The following is a 13,007-nucleotide window of genomic DNA, read 5'->3' on the forward strand; positions in this document are numbered from 1 at the left end:
TAATTAAATTAACGTTATATGCACTACTGCTTGTATTTCCCCAATTGCGGCTGGCCCTATATTTTGGGGCTCAGAAATCCGAATCTTTCGAGAAAAATTGAAAGTACGTTTTATTGTCTGATTTCGTAACTTAAAATACGTCAGCACTAATTTATTAGCACATTTGAGGTCAATCCCTTGAACCATTAGGATTGAGTCATAGAACGTGAAGATCTGGTCATTAGATCAACAATTATTCAGGGTGCCCCGTTTGCTTTCTTTTGCGCATTGTTCTTATTTTTATCACTAAACGATGTCTCCGAAAAAAATAAATAAAGAAAAGATGGGTAGAATTGACTAAAATAGCAATTTATTTATTTAATTTGACTCGCCATGAGAGCGGTTATTTTCATGCTTAAGTTAGACCATCTTTTTTTTTGCCTACTTAGTTTTAGTATACATATTTGATTCTATGAAACTAATATGTCGGACGCTGTTTTTTACTGAAAAAAATTATTTAAGTAACATTGATTAATCAAAAACTAAAATCAATTATAATGGACAGCAGGCTTCAATTCGATAATTCATACATACCTTTGAGACAGACACAAAATTTATATTAAAAAAAATTTATATTTAAAGTTTGAATAATTTTATGTGTACATTTATTCAAACTTTACTGCAGGAAAATATTTATTGCATTTTTAGTTATTCACTTTTCCAAGTAAAAACTATTTTATAAACATGATTACTGAAAAGATTTAATTTTATTAGCTAGCGCACTTGAACTTGAAAACCGCAGGTAAAAAATAAAGACAAATCTGGACAATAACTATCAATTGCTTACATTTTCTTTTTTAAAACATTAAAGATGTTTATATAATAGATTTTTTTTCAAGTACCCAGGTTGTTTTTATAAACATTAACAACTATTCATTAAACTATCATTCATTTAATTTAAATAGATAAATAAAAAAAATGCTGTGAACCCATTCTTCTATTCATTCCACGTATCAATTTTTAAGCAAAAACTGAAGAAAACTATTTCTATATTAATTAAGGTAAGTGCTACTTACCCCGTTCTCCAGGACTGCCACATTTTGGAGGGTAATAAATATCAATTTGCTCAGTCATAAAAGACTAACATGTTTTAAAGACAATCACTTTAATAACGAAATATAACAAACAAAAAAAGGATTAACAATTAAACATCTAATTATCGTACGGAGCTAAACATGCTTGTTCACAGATTGAGATCAAAACATCAACTGGTGGCGCTGTGGGCGCACCAAAACAACATGCGCAGAAGTGGGAATTCTCGACAATCTCCCACCTTTGGATTCGAAGAAATATTTTCGAATCCAAACAGAATTCTTAGTCTATATGGTCCATCTGAAAAAACTAAACAAATAAAATTATTAGCAAAATGGTTACACTTCCAGCGGAAAAAGTCTTTGTATAGGTCTTAATAGTTTCCCAGATTGGGTCTTAAGTTCCACTAAACGGATTCTCCCATCCTTTCCTGGATAAGTCCTTTCAACTTTGGCCAATGGCCAGAGTATTCTTTTATGGTTGGAATCTCCGATTAGCACAAGATCTCCTTCTTTGATAGACGACTCCCTTTTAATTTTAGAATTATCTTTAAGCAAACCTAGATATTCAATTCTGAATCGGTTTCGCAGGTCTTGTCGCAATTTTAACCGATAAGAATATCTTTTGTTCATTTTTTTTGAATCAATTAGGTCAAGTTCAGGAACACCAATTTCTTTAATTTCCTGTAGAAACATGGATGGCGTGAGCGCTGACAGATCTTCGGGATCTTCTGAAAGATACGTTATAGGACGGGAATTAATTAAACTTTCCGCGTCGCATAATACTGTAGCTAACTCTTCTTCATTCAAACAAGCTCGTCCTAGAACCTTTCTCAGGATGCCTTTCAAAACTCCTATTAATCTTTCGAAGAAGCCTCCCCACCAAGGGGCAGAAGGAGGATTAAATTTCCATGAAATTCGTTTCCTTGAAGCAAAGTCTTCAATTTCGTTCCAATTAATGTTCTTCAAAAGATTTGCCGTTCCCACAAGATTTGTCCCATTGTCAGAGTATACAGTGGACGGGTGTCCTCTGCGAGCAATAAATCGGCGAAGGGCCAAGATGAAACAATCTGTTGACAGGGACGATACTACTTCGAGGTGCACCGCTCGGTAGATGGCACAAGTGAAGAGTACCACCCAGCATTTTCTATCTCCTTTTAAAAGCAGAGGTCCGCACAGGTCGACACCTATAATTTCAAAAATAGCTGCGTCTCTGACTCGATCTTCTGGGAGTGGAATGCTTACGGCTTCCAATGGCTTAACCGAGAATCTTTTGCACTTGACGCAATTTCTTACGACGCTTCGAATTGTCTTTCTGGTTTTAATGATCCAAAACGACTCTCTGAGGTGAGACATCAAAGTTTGAACACCGGCATGTTTCAGCTCAATATGTTTGTCCATTATTAATTTTTCCACCAAATCATGCTTGCTAGGCAATAATATAGGGAATCTAAAAGTTTCCAAGTCTTTTCTCGATGTTATTCTTGTCTCAACTCGTAAGAGACCATCGCTGTCCTTCACAGTTCGAAAATTTATCTTTCCATTAAAAGATTCTCTTTGAATTTCTTTCAAAACGAACTTCTCAGATGCTTCGATCTCTTCTACCTCCAATTTTCCCTTCTTTCTATCACTATGATTTCTTAGAGTATTTTTATAAAATCGGATGACGTAAGCCATGATTCTCACAATTTTATTGAAGGAAGACACATTTTGAAAGATTTCAAAGGTATTAGTTGTTAAATTTGTGGCTGAGGATATAGTTCGTTTTCTTTCTGAAAGAACTACTTCAATATCCGGAGAAAGTTCACTAGCTGGCCAATTCTCGAATGGCAGTTTTAACCATTGGGGGCCCTCCCACCAATGGGATTTCAATAAATCTTTAGAATTACATCCCCGCGAGGGCAAATCTGCGGGATTATACTTTCCTTGAATATGTCGCCAAGCCTCCGGATCCGTAAGTTTTCGAATTTCATTGACTCTGTTAGCAACAAAAGTGGCCCAGTTATCTTGCTTTTTAATCCAGTATAAAGCGTTCATTGAGTCAGTGTAGAAAAAGGTTTGCACATTCTTCATATTCAAATCATCTCTTACAGTGTAAGCGAGCCTGGCTCCAATGGTACACGCGAGAATTTCTAATCTAGGAATTGTTATCGATTTTAGGGGTGCTACCTTGGATTTAGCCTGTAAGAGTTGACAGTTAACTATTCCCCCTTTAACATTTCTAATAAAAATTGAAGCCGCGTAAGCCGATTTGCTCGCGTCTACGAAGACATGCAGAGTAGAATTTTCATCTAGATCAGGTGTTTTTCTAGGGATTTCTATTTCTTTCAGATATTTTAATTCATTAGCCCACTTTAGAAATTTATTCCTCAGATTATCCGGAAGTCCTGTATCCCAATTAATTTTCTCCTTCCAACATTCCTGCAAGATTAATTTAGGAACTAGTGTGACAGGACTTGTAAACCCAATAGGGTCAAAAATTCGGCTTAACATAGATAATACATTTCGTTTACTCGGAATGGGTTGATTTTCCTCATTTATCTCACAAGATAAAGTATCCCTGTATAAATTCCATTTAAGGCCCAATACTGAAACGATTTCTTTATAGTTATCTCCAGACAAGTTCAAAATTGAGGTTTCCTCATCACTATCTGGCCGATTATGTTTCCAATCCCTTAGGTCAAATTGTGCTGAAGCCATTAACTCTTTAGACACCGTAATGAAAGAAATTAACTCTTCAATAGTGTTCACACTTGCAACACAATTGTCTACATACATGGAATCTTTAAGTTTTAAAGCTATGTCTCTCTTGGTTTCATCTACATTCTCTAAATGATAATTTATAGTCGCGGCGAGTAAAAATGGGCTTGCATTTACGCCGAAAACTACACGACAATGTGAATAAACAATTAGTTTCCCTGGATCACCTCCCTCCCACCATAGGAACCGCAGAAATTTCTTGTCTGAGGGAGCAACGTTTATTTGTTGGAAAGCTCGACGAATGTCCGATATTACCCCAAATTTCCCCTGACGAAATCTGTTAATGAGTTTGGGGATCAGTTCTAAATTATTCGGCCCTTTCTCAACGCAATCGTTCAGCGACACAGAATTTCTTTCCTTAGCAGACGCATCAAAAACCGGTCGGATTTTAGTTGTGGAGTTCTCTTTAAATACTGGTCTATGCGGTAAATAATGACCTTTATCTTTTGTCAGTTCCTCTGAATCAACGGGTTCAATAATTTTTTCGGCTACCCAATCTCTGAAGACGTTTTCATATTCATGTAAACAGTTTCGTTTTTGTAACGCCTTTACGCAAGACTTTAACCGTTTTTCGGCAAGGTTTCGATTGTCCGGTAATTCAGGATGAACCTCTAACCAGGGGAGAGACACTTCATATCTACCTTCTTCATCCCTTCTTAACGACCGAACAAAATGATCTTTCGCGGCTTCCTCAATTTCTGATCTCGTTTGAGAAATATTCGGTTCCGTAATTCCCAGAGAATCAAGTGACCATAAGTCACAAATATTTAAGTCAGTAACATGAAGTGATAAAAGCACTTCATTCGTTATAGGACTTTCTCCAGTTCTTCCCATTAAGGTCCAACCGAAATGCGTATTCATCGCGACAAGGCCATTCGTTATATTTTTAATTTCTCCAGTAAATAAATCTCCAGCATAATCCGCACCTATTAATCCGTGAATTTCATTAGCATTCCTATCAAATAAACATAAAGTTTCATTCACGGTTACGTCACTAGGATAAATTCCGTGCCCTTTTAATTCCTTCATAATTTCCCTATTGTCCAATTTTGGAATCGGGGTACAAATTGTCTTTTGTTCCAGTACATTTAATGTATAAGTAAAACTATTGTCCACATTACAAAAATTAATCGTGTAATTTTTATGTGATTCTTTTTTCTTTAACCCCCCGAACAATCCATGCACAACTGTTTCCTGCCCAAGACTCTTTAATTTTAACTTACGCGCTGCAAATTCCGATATATAACTACAAGAAGATCCAATATCAATAATCACCCTAATCAAATGTTTTTGTTTACCTCCCGAAACACTTACAATGAGAGTTTGCAACATTATTTTTTCTCTACTAGAAGAGTTACTTAAAGCACAGTCCGTATCAGGTTTCATTTGGGAAAGATCCGAATTATTCCCCTTCCCCCCTGTTTCCATCGAATTTATTTTTCTTTTCCCCATACACATTATACTAACGTGTCTGCCTGAACATATCTCACATTTAACGATAGCCTTACAAGAAGAGGAAAGGTGTCTTTTTTTTATTTTATCATTTAAGCATCGGAAACAAGAGCCAGACCGCTTACAAATGTCTATTTTTTCTTCCAAACTCAAATTATTATTCGTGCAAGAAGCCGAGTAATGTTTATGAGATTTACAAAATAGACAAGTCTCTTTCTCATTCTTCCGATCTTCAAAACACTCATTAATTAATGCAGAAGCCGATGGCTGGCGCCTACACTCCTTCTCAGTAATGTGAGGATTCATTCTAACATGTGTTTTGATTTCCGAAACAGAAGTATTCATATTTAAGAAAGTCATTTCTCTGGCTTTTAATTGAGATGATAAAAAATCGATTAGCTCATCAATTTCAGAAACAAGAGGATTTTTTGTTCTTTTGTTGAATTCTAGTAGTAGATCACGGGGCAACAATTTGGTTAAAATGGGAACTAGAATGTTCGAATAGCTATCTTTTTTAACAGATAAACTTTCTAAACTTCTGATATTCTTTTGTATGTGATTAAAAATGTTCCTGAAGTTTTTTACGTCATTAGAGTTTTTTAATGGGCATGTATGGAGTAGGTTTTCAATGTGTACATTAATCAAAATATTTGTATCGCCAAATTGTTGCTTTAATAAATCAATAGCGTGATCATAATGTTCCGTGGTTAATTCTAAACCATCAATCACATTAAACGCAGGACCTCCTAAAAATGATCTCAAATAAATGAATTTATCAAGTTTACTGAGGTTCTTATTCTCATTAATTGACGAATTGAAACAATTCCAAAAATTTAACCATTCAGAAATTTCTCCGTAGTACTTAGGAATAGTTAATTTAGGTAACTTTATGCGTTCCCTTTCAATGGTTTGAATGTCACTCTGATTGGGACTATTTAGAGAAATATTAGCTTCTAGAAAGGAATTATTTAAATCAAGTTCTTTGTTTAAATTCTTAATAAATCTTAATGTTCTAAATTTTGTTTTAGTTATTTTTTCTTTGTACTCTTCTATACAGTTAAATTCCTCTTCCATATCCTCGATTTTGATTAAGCCCTCAATCTGAGAATCAATAGTTTTTAATTCCTCGCTTTTTTCACCAAAAAGTTCGAGTGATTCTTCGAGATCTTCCACACTTATGTCCGGTTTTAGAATGTCAGTTTCGATTTTAGTAATCATCTTTGTCACCGAAGCTCTTACAAAGCCGCGTTTCCGTTTTAATTTATTCAATTCTTCTTCAGACATTCTGTAAGTGTGAGTCAATTTATAGTTATTCTTAATTACTAATCTTAATTTCTTTAAATTGGTGTTTAATGTCTTATTTCAAACATGCAAGATTTCGTTATCAGGTAAAAGTCAATAAATGTCAATAATAGTTTATTACCGTTTAATGGCAGTCCCTGTTCGGGCGCCAAATATCAATTTTTAAGCAAAAACTGAAGAAAACTATTTCTATATTAATTAAGGTAAGTGCTACTTACCCCGTTCTCCAGGACTGCCACATTTTGGAGGGTAATAAATATCAATTTGCTCAGTCATAAAAGACTAACATGTTTTAAAGACAATCACTTTAATAACGAAATATAACAAACAAAAAAAGGATTAACAATTAAACATCTAATTATCGTACGGAGCTAAACATGCTTGTTCACAGATTGAGATCAAAACATCAACTGGTGGCGCTGTGGGCGCACCAAAACAACATGCGCAGAAGTGGGAATTCTCGACACCACGCATTCCTTACAAATGACGAACACGCGGTTTGTCTCGCCAATAAACCGCGTGTTTGGCGAGAAATGTGTGCAAGGGAACTTAGCAACCATATTGAAAGATGGGGAGAAAAATCATGGATGTCATCGCAGCAAAACAAGTTTTTATGTAAAAACCGGCTATACGGCGGTAAATGTCGGCCTCGATTTCGTTTTGTGAGTAATAATTTTTATTGAAAACAATGTGATACACAGTGATTTATATAATGAACGTAAAGTTATATACCTCAAATCAGTTATCGAAACATTCTATGCGAAAAAGTTATATCAATCAACTTTTTTACAAGGATAAAATATAGAAGGAAAACTTTTTTCTTCTTAAAATGCCATGAAACATTGTGCCGGTTATTATCAAGGTAAGTTGCTTCTTCACCGTAAGAAGTATTTTGATTCATTTTTTTTTTCGCGTCTGATTTTTGAAGATCGTCTGTTCCTGTGTCTGTCTTCGCAGCTGATTGTTCAACTTAAACACGTGGTTCGAAATCAATTTTAATGTTTATAAAATCGTTTAATGAACGATTCTATTTATATAGTTTATTTGGTTGATGAATTTGAGCATGGAAAATGTGATCAGTATGACTAATCTAATCTCCAATACAAGCGGTTTAAATTGTAATAATTATGGACTTGTAATTGAGAAAAATGGAATTCTTTCAGTGTTTGCTGAAATCCGAGATCTAAATAATGACAGAAATTGCGATTTTTACTTAGAAATTCATAGTTTGAAAAGAAGTTAACTCATAAGTGCTATAATGTATTTTTTGAACTCGATTTTTGAATTAGTGCATAAAAATGATAAATTTTATTTTTTAGCAGTTTTTACATATCGTAGGATAATTTTTATGTTTTACTTCTTTACATTTTGGTTGTGATATTAAATTCACCGAGGTTCAAATAATATGTGTGCGAACTGTCCGAAAGATTACTTGAATTAAATTTCTTACTTTTTTAAATAATTTTTGGTGTCATTAAAGAATCCTACTAACGAGTGTAAAACTAATTATTAAACTATCGTGAAACTAATTTTAAAATTAATTGCTATTACAGAAGCAATTGCTTTAATTAAAAATTTCGACTGACTGAAGTACAACCATTACAATTTATGTTACAATTTTAAAAGTAAGTGCGCCAAATATTTTCAAAATTGTAACATTGAACGTATACAGTTTTGGTAAAAAAAAAAAAGGGTTAATGTAATGTACTCATAAATGATTCAATGTTTTTTATAATGCTTATATATTTTTTTAATAATGTGATATCGATTATTTTATATATGTTATATTTATTAAGTAATGTTATTACATTGAAAAAGATCATTTTGATTTATACTAGTGTGAGCAATATTAAAGCTTTGATTTAATAGCTATGCTATTAAATTTATTTTATTTTATAACCAGCGTTGAGAAGCCGGCCCCTTTTTTTGGTTTACGATTATTACGTTCAACCTCAGAGCTTTTAAATCAACCTAGAAGACACTGAAACTATTGAATCAAGCATTGATATAAACTGGAAAACTTTTTGATGGAACTAAACATTTAAGTTATACGGAAAAATAAAATTCCCACGGTTAGTTCGACGGCAAGAGTATTCATACTCATGATTCATAAACGTCACGGGGGAGTAATTTTCGGGGGACGAAGGAAGGGGTTGTGGGAATAATACATTAATAACATTACCTGGTGGAAAGGTTTAATAGATAACGATATATGTGGATAGACAACTTCCAAAAACGTTGGTTAAATGAAATTTTTTTTTTTTTTTTGTATTTATTTTATTTTATAGCCTTCGTTGAACAGCCGACCCAGGGGTCTGTCCAGACATTTTGTGAAAGGTCCGTTGTTTGTAAAATTGTGAAAAAATAACTCTTAATTTGTGAATATAAAATAAACGTTAAGTCACATTCTTTCAACCAGGGTCATGCTTTTGTGAATTTGTGCAAATAGGGTCCTGTTATTGCAAAAAACTTTTTAAAAGAGTTTTTAAATTGTAAATCGATGCAATATTATGCTCGACACTGTAAAATTATAATAAAAAAAATTTAAATTTTCAAAAATAAACAGCAATTTTTGTTACTAAATTAGAGATGCAACACACAAATATTTGGTATTTAGCCTCTACTGATGAACGCAGAATATTCATTTCGGACGAATAAAGGAAGAAGCGTCGTCTGAAAACAAATCTTAGTTCGTTTACTACTGTCTTTCTTTCCCCCCCCCCTGCCCCCCTGGGAAGGGTTTATTCCAATAACAAAACAATAATAAATATAACTTTGTGAAGGGTTCGATTAAAAGATAAATTATTTTGTGAAGGGTCCGTTTTTAAGTTAAAATATTTTGTGAAGGATCCGTTTTTATGAAAAGATATTTCGTGAGGGGTCTATTAACGGACCATAATTTCTTCTAAACGGACCCCTGGTTTACGGCTACCAATGTTCATCTCCGCAGCCTTGTAATTTTGAACCCAATCCAGAAGACAAGGTAACTCCTGGATAAAGATCAAGTATTGAGAAAAATTTGCCTTCACGGAGGACTTTTTGATGGAACTTAGGAATACTCCTACTCGGAATAATAACATTATTCCGTGTATTGCACGTTAACTGGTGCACGTTAAATCTATAGGGGTCACAAAGTCCTCCAAGTTCCCATAACAAATCAGTTTCCTCTGGGTGCACTGAATTGTAGATAGACCGTTCTTTGGTTCAGGTCAAAATTACGATCTGTGGATGTATGAAATATACTTAAGTAACAATGTTAAGTGTATACACACAGGTGCATGTTAAAAGAAGTACTTTTTATGTACAAAAACTCTTACATCGTCTTAACTATTCTCTAAATTTCACTCGATTCAGCTTGGAAAAATAAGTAGGAAACAACGCCTCACTTGTTTTGATAGCTATGTTAGAATCGTAATTAGCTACAAGCATGAATATTAACTAATCGGAGATTATATCTGCGTAAAAAATGCATATATTTTTCCATCTTCTGTTAAAAACAATTTTTTGCTGACTCATATTTCACATTAACCTTGAAAGAACGCAAGCTTCGAAACATAAAAGCGTACTATCATTTTTTGCAGTATTTCGAACAACGCCTTAAGTATGATAAAGAACAAATACCTGTATGAAGGAAAAAAAAGAGTTCGTTGAATAATAAAGAATATAGTTAAGAAATGTCATTAAATAAAGAAAAGGTCAAAAGGAAACTAGAGAGTCTTTGACACGCAACTTAAAAATTACTGATCTAGATTAAATAACCGTTAACCTTGCTGCATAAATTATATCTTTTATTTACAATGTCTGATTTTTAACTTAAACTAAGGCAAAACAAATATGTCGGTAAATGTTTGACGTTTAAATGATTATTTTCTATATTTACATATTGCCCTGTATTTTTACTTCTAGCCATGATTTTACAAATTTATATGCAGGTACCTCGGTGTATAAATCTATCTACATATGAAATTATAAAATTTGTTTGTCTATGTATTGTAATAAAGAAGTTGCAAATTTCTTTTTGTTAGCTTTCACATTAGAGTTGAAGGTTTATAACTCTAGATATCGTTGCATGATGATGGATTTTGGGAGTTATGTAAATGTTTTAGTGATTGATTACAGACACCTTAAAACAAGAGTATAAAATTTTAGTTCTTAAATACTAGTCAGACTAAAATTTTTGCTCGCGTCTATTTTTACGAAAAATATAAAAAGAATTTCGAAATGTTAAAAGATGTAGTATATAAAGAACTTGTCGGAGACCAAAATAATAAAAGTAAATAGAAAATTAGAAAAAACCGAAACAAATTTATTGCTAAAATCTACACTGATATGAGTTTAAAAAATTTTCAATTATAGGCCAATTTATAGATAATTAATGCCATAAACTAGTGCATATTCGTGAATCTCGCTGAACATTCTGCACTGTCGAGCTTCTTTAGCATCTGAGCATCCAATATATAGGAGTGAAGAGAGACTTAAGATTTGTGTTTGTAGTATAGGGATTTGGGTTTAAATACATGGAGTTTTTTTTTACCCCGTTTATCCCAAATTCAAGATATTTTTCTTTGGAAAGAAAGTGTCTTCAAAATCATGCAGAGATTTTAACGTGGCTGTTGACATAGATTACAGTCTTTCTATAATGCACAACATTGCATAGTTAATATATCTCCTTTTTAAGTTTAAAATTATTGCTCCCAGTTTCTTAATATTTGTCAACTAAAAACTCACTCTAGGAAAAACATGATAATTTAATTTAAAATATCACATTTTATAAGGCAAAACCTACTCTCCAGTCCTAAATATTTGGTGGCCAATACTGTATCCAAACACCGTACCTTGCTCTTAAATACTAACCGTTACGTACAAAAGCACGCAAATTGGCCTTGCTGGTTGAGGTCACAATTTTTAACCTTTTGAAACCCAGCGTCCAATATATTTTATAACCGTCGTTGAACAGCCGGCCAAATTTTTTGTTTACGACTACCAATGTTCAATTCCATAGCCTAGCAATTTGAACCCAATTCAGAAGACAAGAATCCTCTTGCATCAAGTATTGGGAGAAATTTTGTTTTCGTGGAGGACTTTTTTGATGGAACTAACCAGGGTTGGGTTTTTGACGTCAAAAAGTGGTTTTTGACATGACAATGGTATAATACTGGTTTAAACCGTCAAAAACTGAAGTTTACCAAGAAAATATATAAACTTCGAAACTACCAACAGTTGCCATGCATTATATTGAAATTTAATTATACTATAGGTAATCAGCAGGTTTTAAAATATTTTTTAATTAAAATTAAGGTAAAATAACAGATTTAAAATCTCAGAAATTTATATTCAAATGCATGTGCAGAAAAATGTTGCACAAAAATTTTTTAAATATTTATATTTTGAAAAAAAAAATTTTTTTTTTTGATACTTAAGAAAATTAAAAGTTTATTACTATGCATTTTTGACATATAAGGAACATATAACTAATATTTATAAGGAACTTGCAAGTTATGTTGTATAAATACAAACTTGATACAAGTGTATAAAAATTTTTTTTTAATGTTATACCGAATATCTTTATTATCCAGTATGTTAATTTGAATTTAAAAGTAGTTATATTTGTGAATAATGATAAATATAATTCATATTGTTTATTATATTTATTTATAATTATTACACTTATCATTTTAAAACAATTTTTACCTCTTAATTTTTTTTTCTCCACTTGTATTAAGAATACAAATAATGCATATCTTGAAAGCAAGAAGTAATTATTCAACAGCTGAATATTTAGATATTCAACAAAACTATATAGTATTCAGCAAAATGAAATTCACAAGTATTTGGATAAATTTTCAGCATAGTAAATGAATAGGCTGAATATACTGTAAATCGACACTAACTACTCTGTGTATTTAACAGAAAGCACTTAAATTTGTATTGTCTTAAGTTAAAAAGATTATTAAGAAGATTTAAAGAATATTAAAAAGATTTTTCTTTAAAAGATGTCTAATGTACAAAACTGCTAATGTTTATCTTTAAAAATGTCTAATTTTTAGTATAATCTATACTATACACTAAATTTGGTTATAAATAAATTTCTTAATATCACTGCAGATTTTCAATAACACATGAAAATGAATACATAATATTACAAAAGATGTGAGCTTTCTAAAGTACAAGATTTTGGTTACTATTCAAAATATAAGTGTTTCAAAAAAATTTTAAATTTATTTTTTCTAGAACATATTTAGAAACACTATCCTTTATAAAAAATATATAAATTTTATGTATTAATTAAATTTCACATATGAATATAGCATACCAGCCAACTTTCACTCTTTCCGAGAATGGATTTTCAGAGTGGTTGTATAAGAATAAACGAAAAACAATCTGACTCAAAATTATATTTATATTTTGTTCCCGTTGAAATTC

General features: G+C 32.2%; 2 protein-coding genes across 3 annotated transcripts in view; one reads left to right on the forward strand and one right to left on the reverse strand.

Annotated features, from left to right (window-relative positions):
* Positions 1-1,409: 1,409 nt before the first annotated feature.
* On the reverse strand, positions 1,410-6,566 carry LOC147805779 (uncharacterized). Its single transcript, XM_087149479.1, has 2 exons — positions 6,328-6,566; positions 1,410-4,785 (listed from the first exon to the last, which is right to left on the reverse strand). The coding sequence occupies exons 1-2, from the start codon at positions 6,564-6,566 to the stop codon at positions 1,410-1,412; spliced, it is 3,615 nt and encodes a 1,204-aa protein (XP_087005605.1).
* Positions 6,567-7,142: 576 nt separating this feature from the next.
* LOC110283197 (beta-1,3-galactosyltransferase 5) overlaps positions 7,143-13,007 on the forward strand; it is a 123,410-nt gene continuing 117,545 nt past the window's right edge. For both annotated transcript variants that reach the window (XM_043042892.3, XM_021148001.4), the window contains exon 1: positions 7,143-7,446. The gene's annotated coding sequence lies outside the window, so the exon portion shown is untranslated. The remainder of the gene's footprint in view (positions 7,447-13,007) is intronic.

Source organism: Parasteatoda tepidariorum, chromosome 8 (assembly GCF_982258835.1).
Source record: "Parasteatoda tepidariorum strain Cologne lab strain chromosome 8, Ptep-v5.0, whole genome shotgun sequence".
NCBI lineage: Eukaryota > Metazoa > Arthropoda > Arachnida > Araneae > Theridiidae > Parasteatoda > Parasteatoda tepidariorum.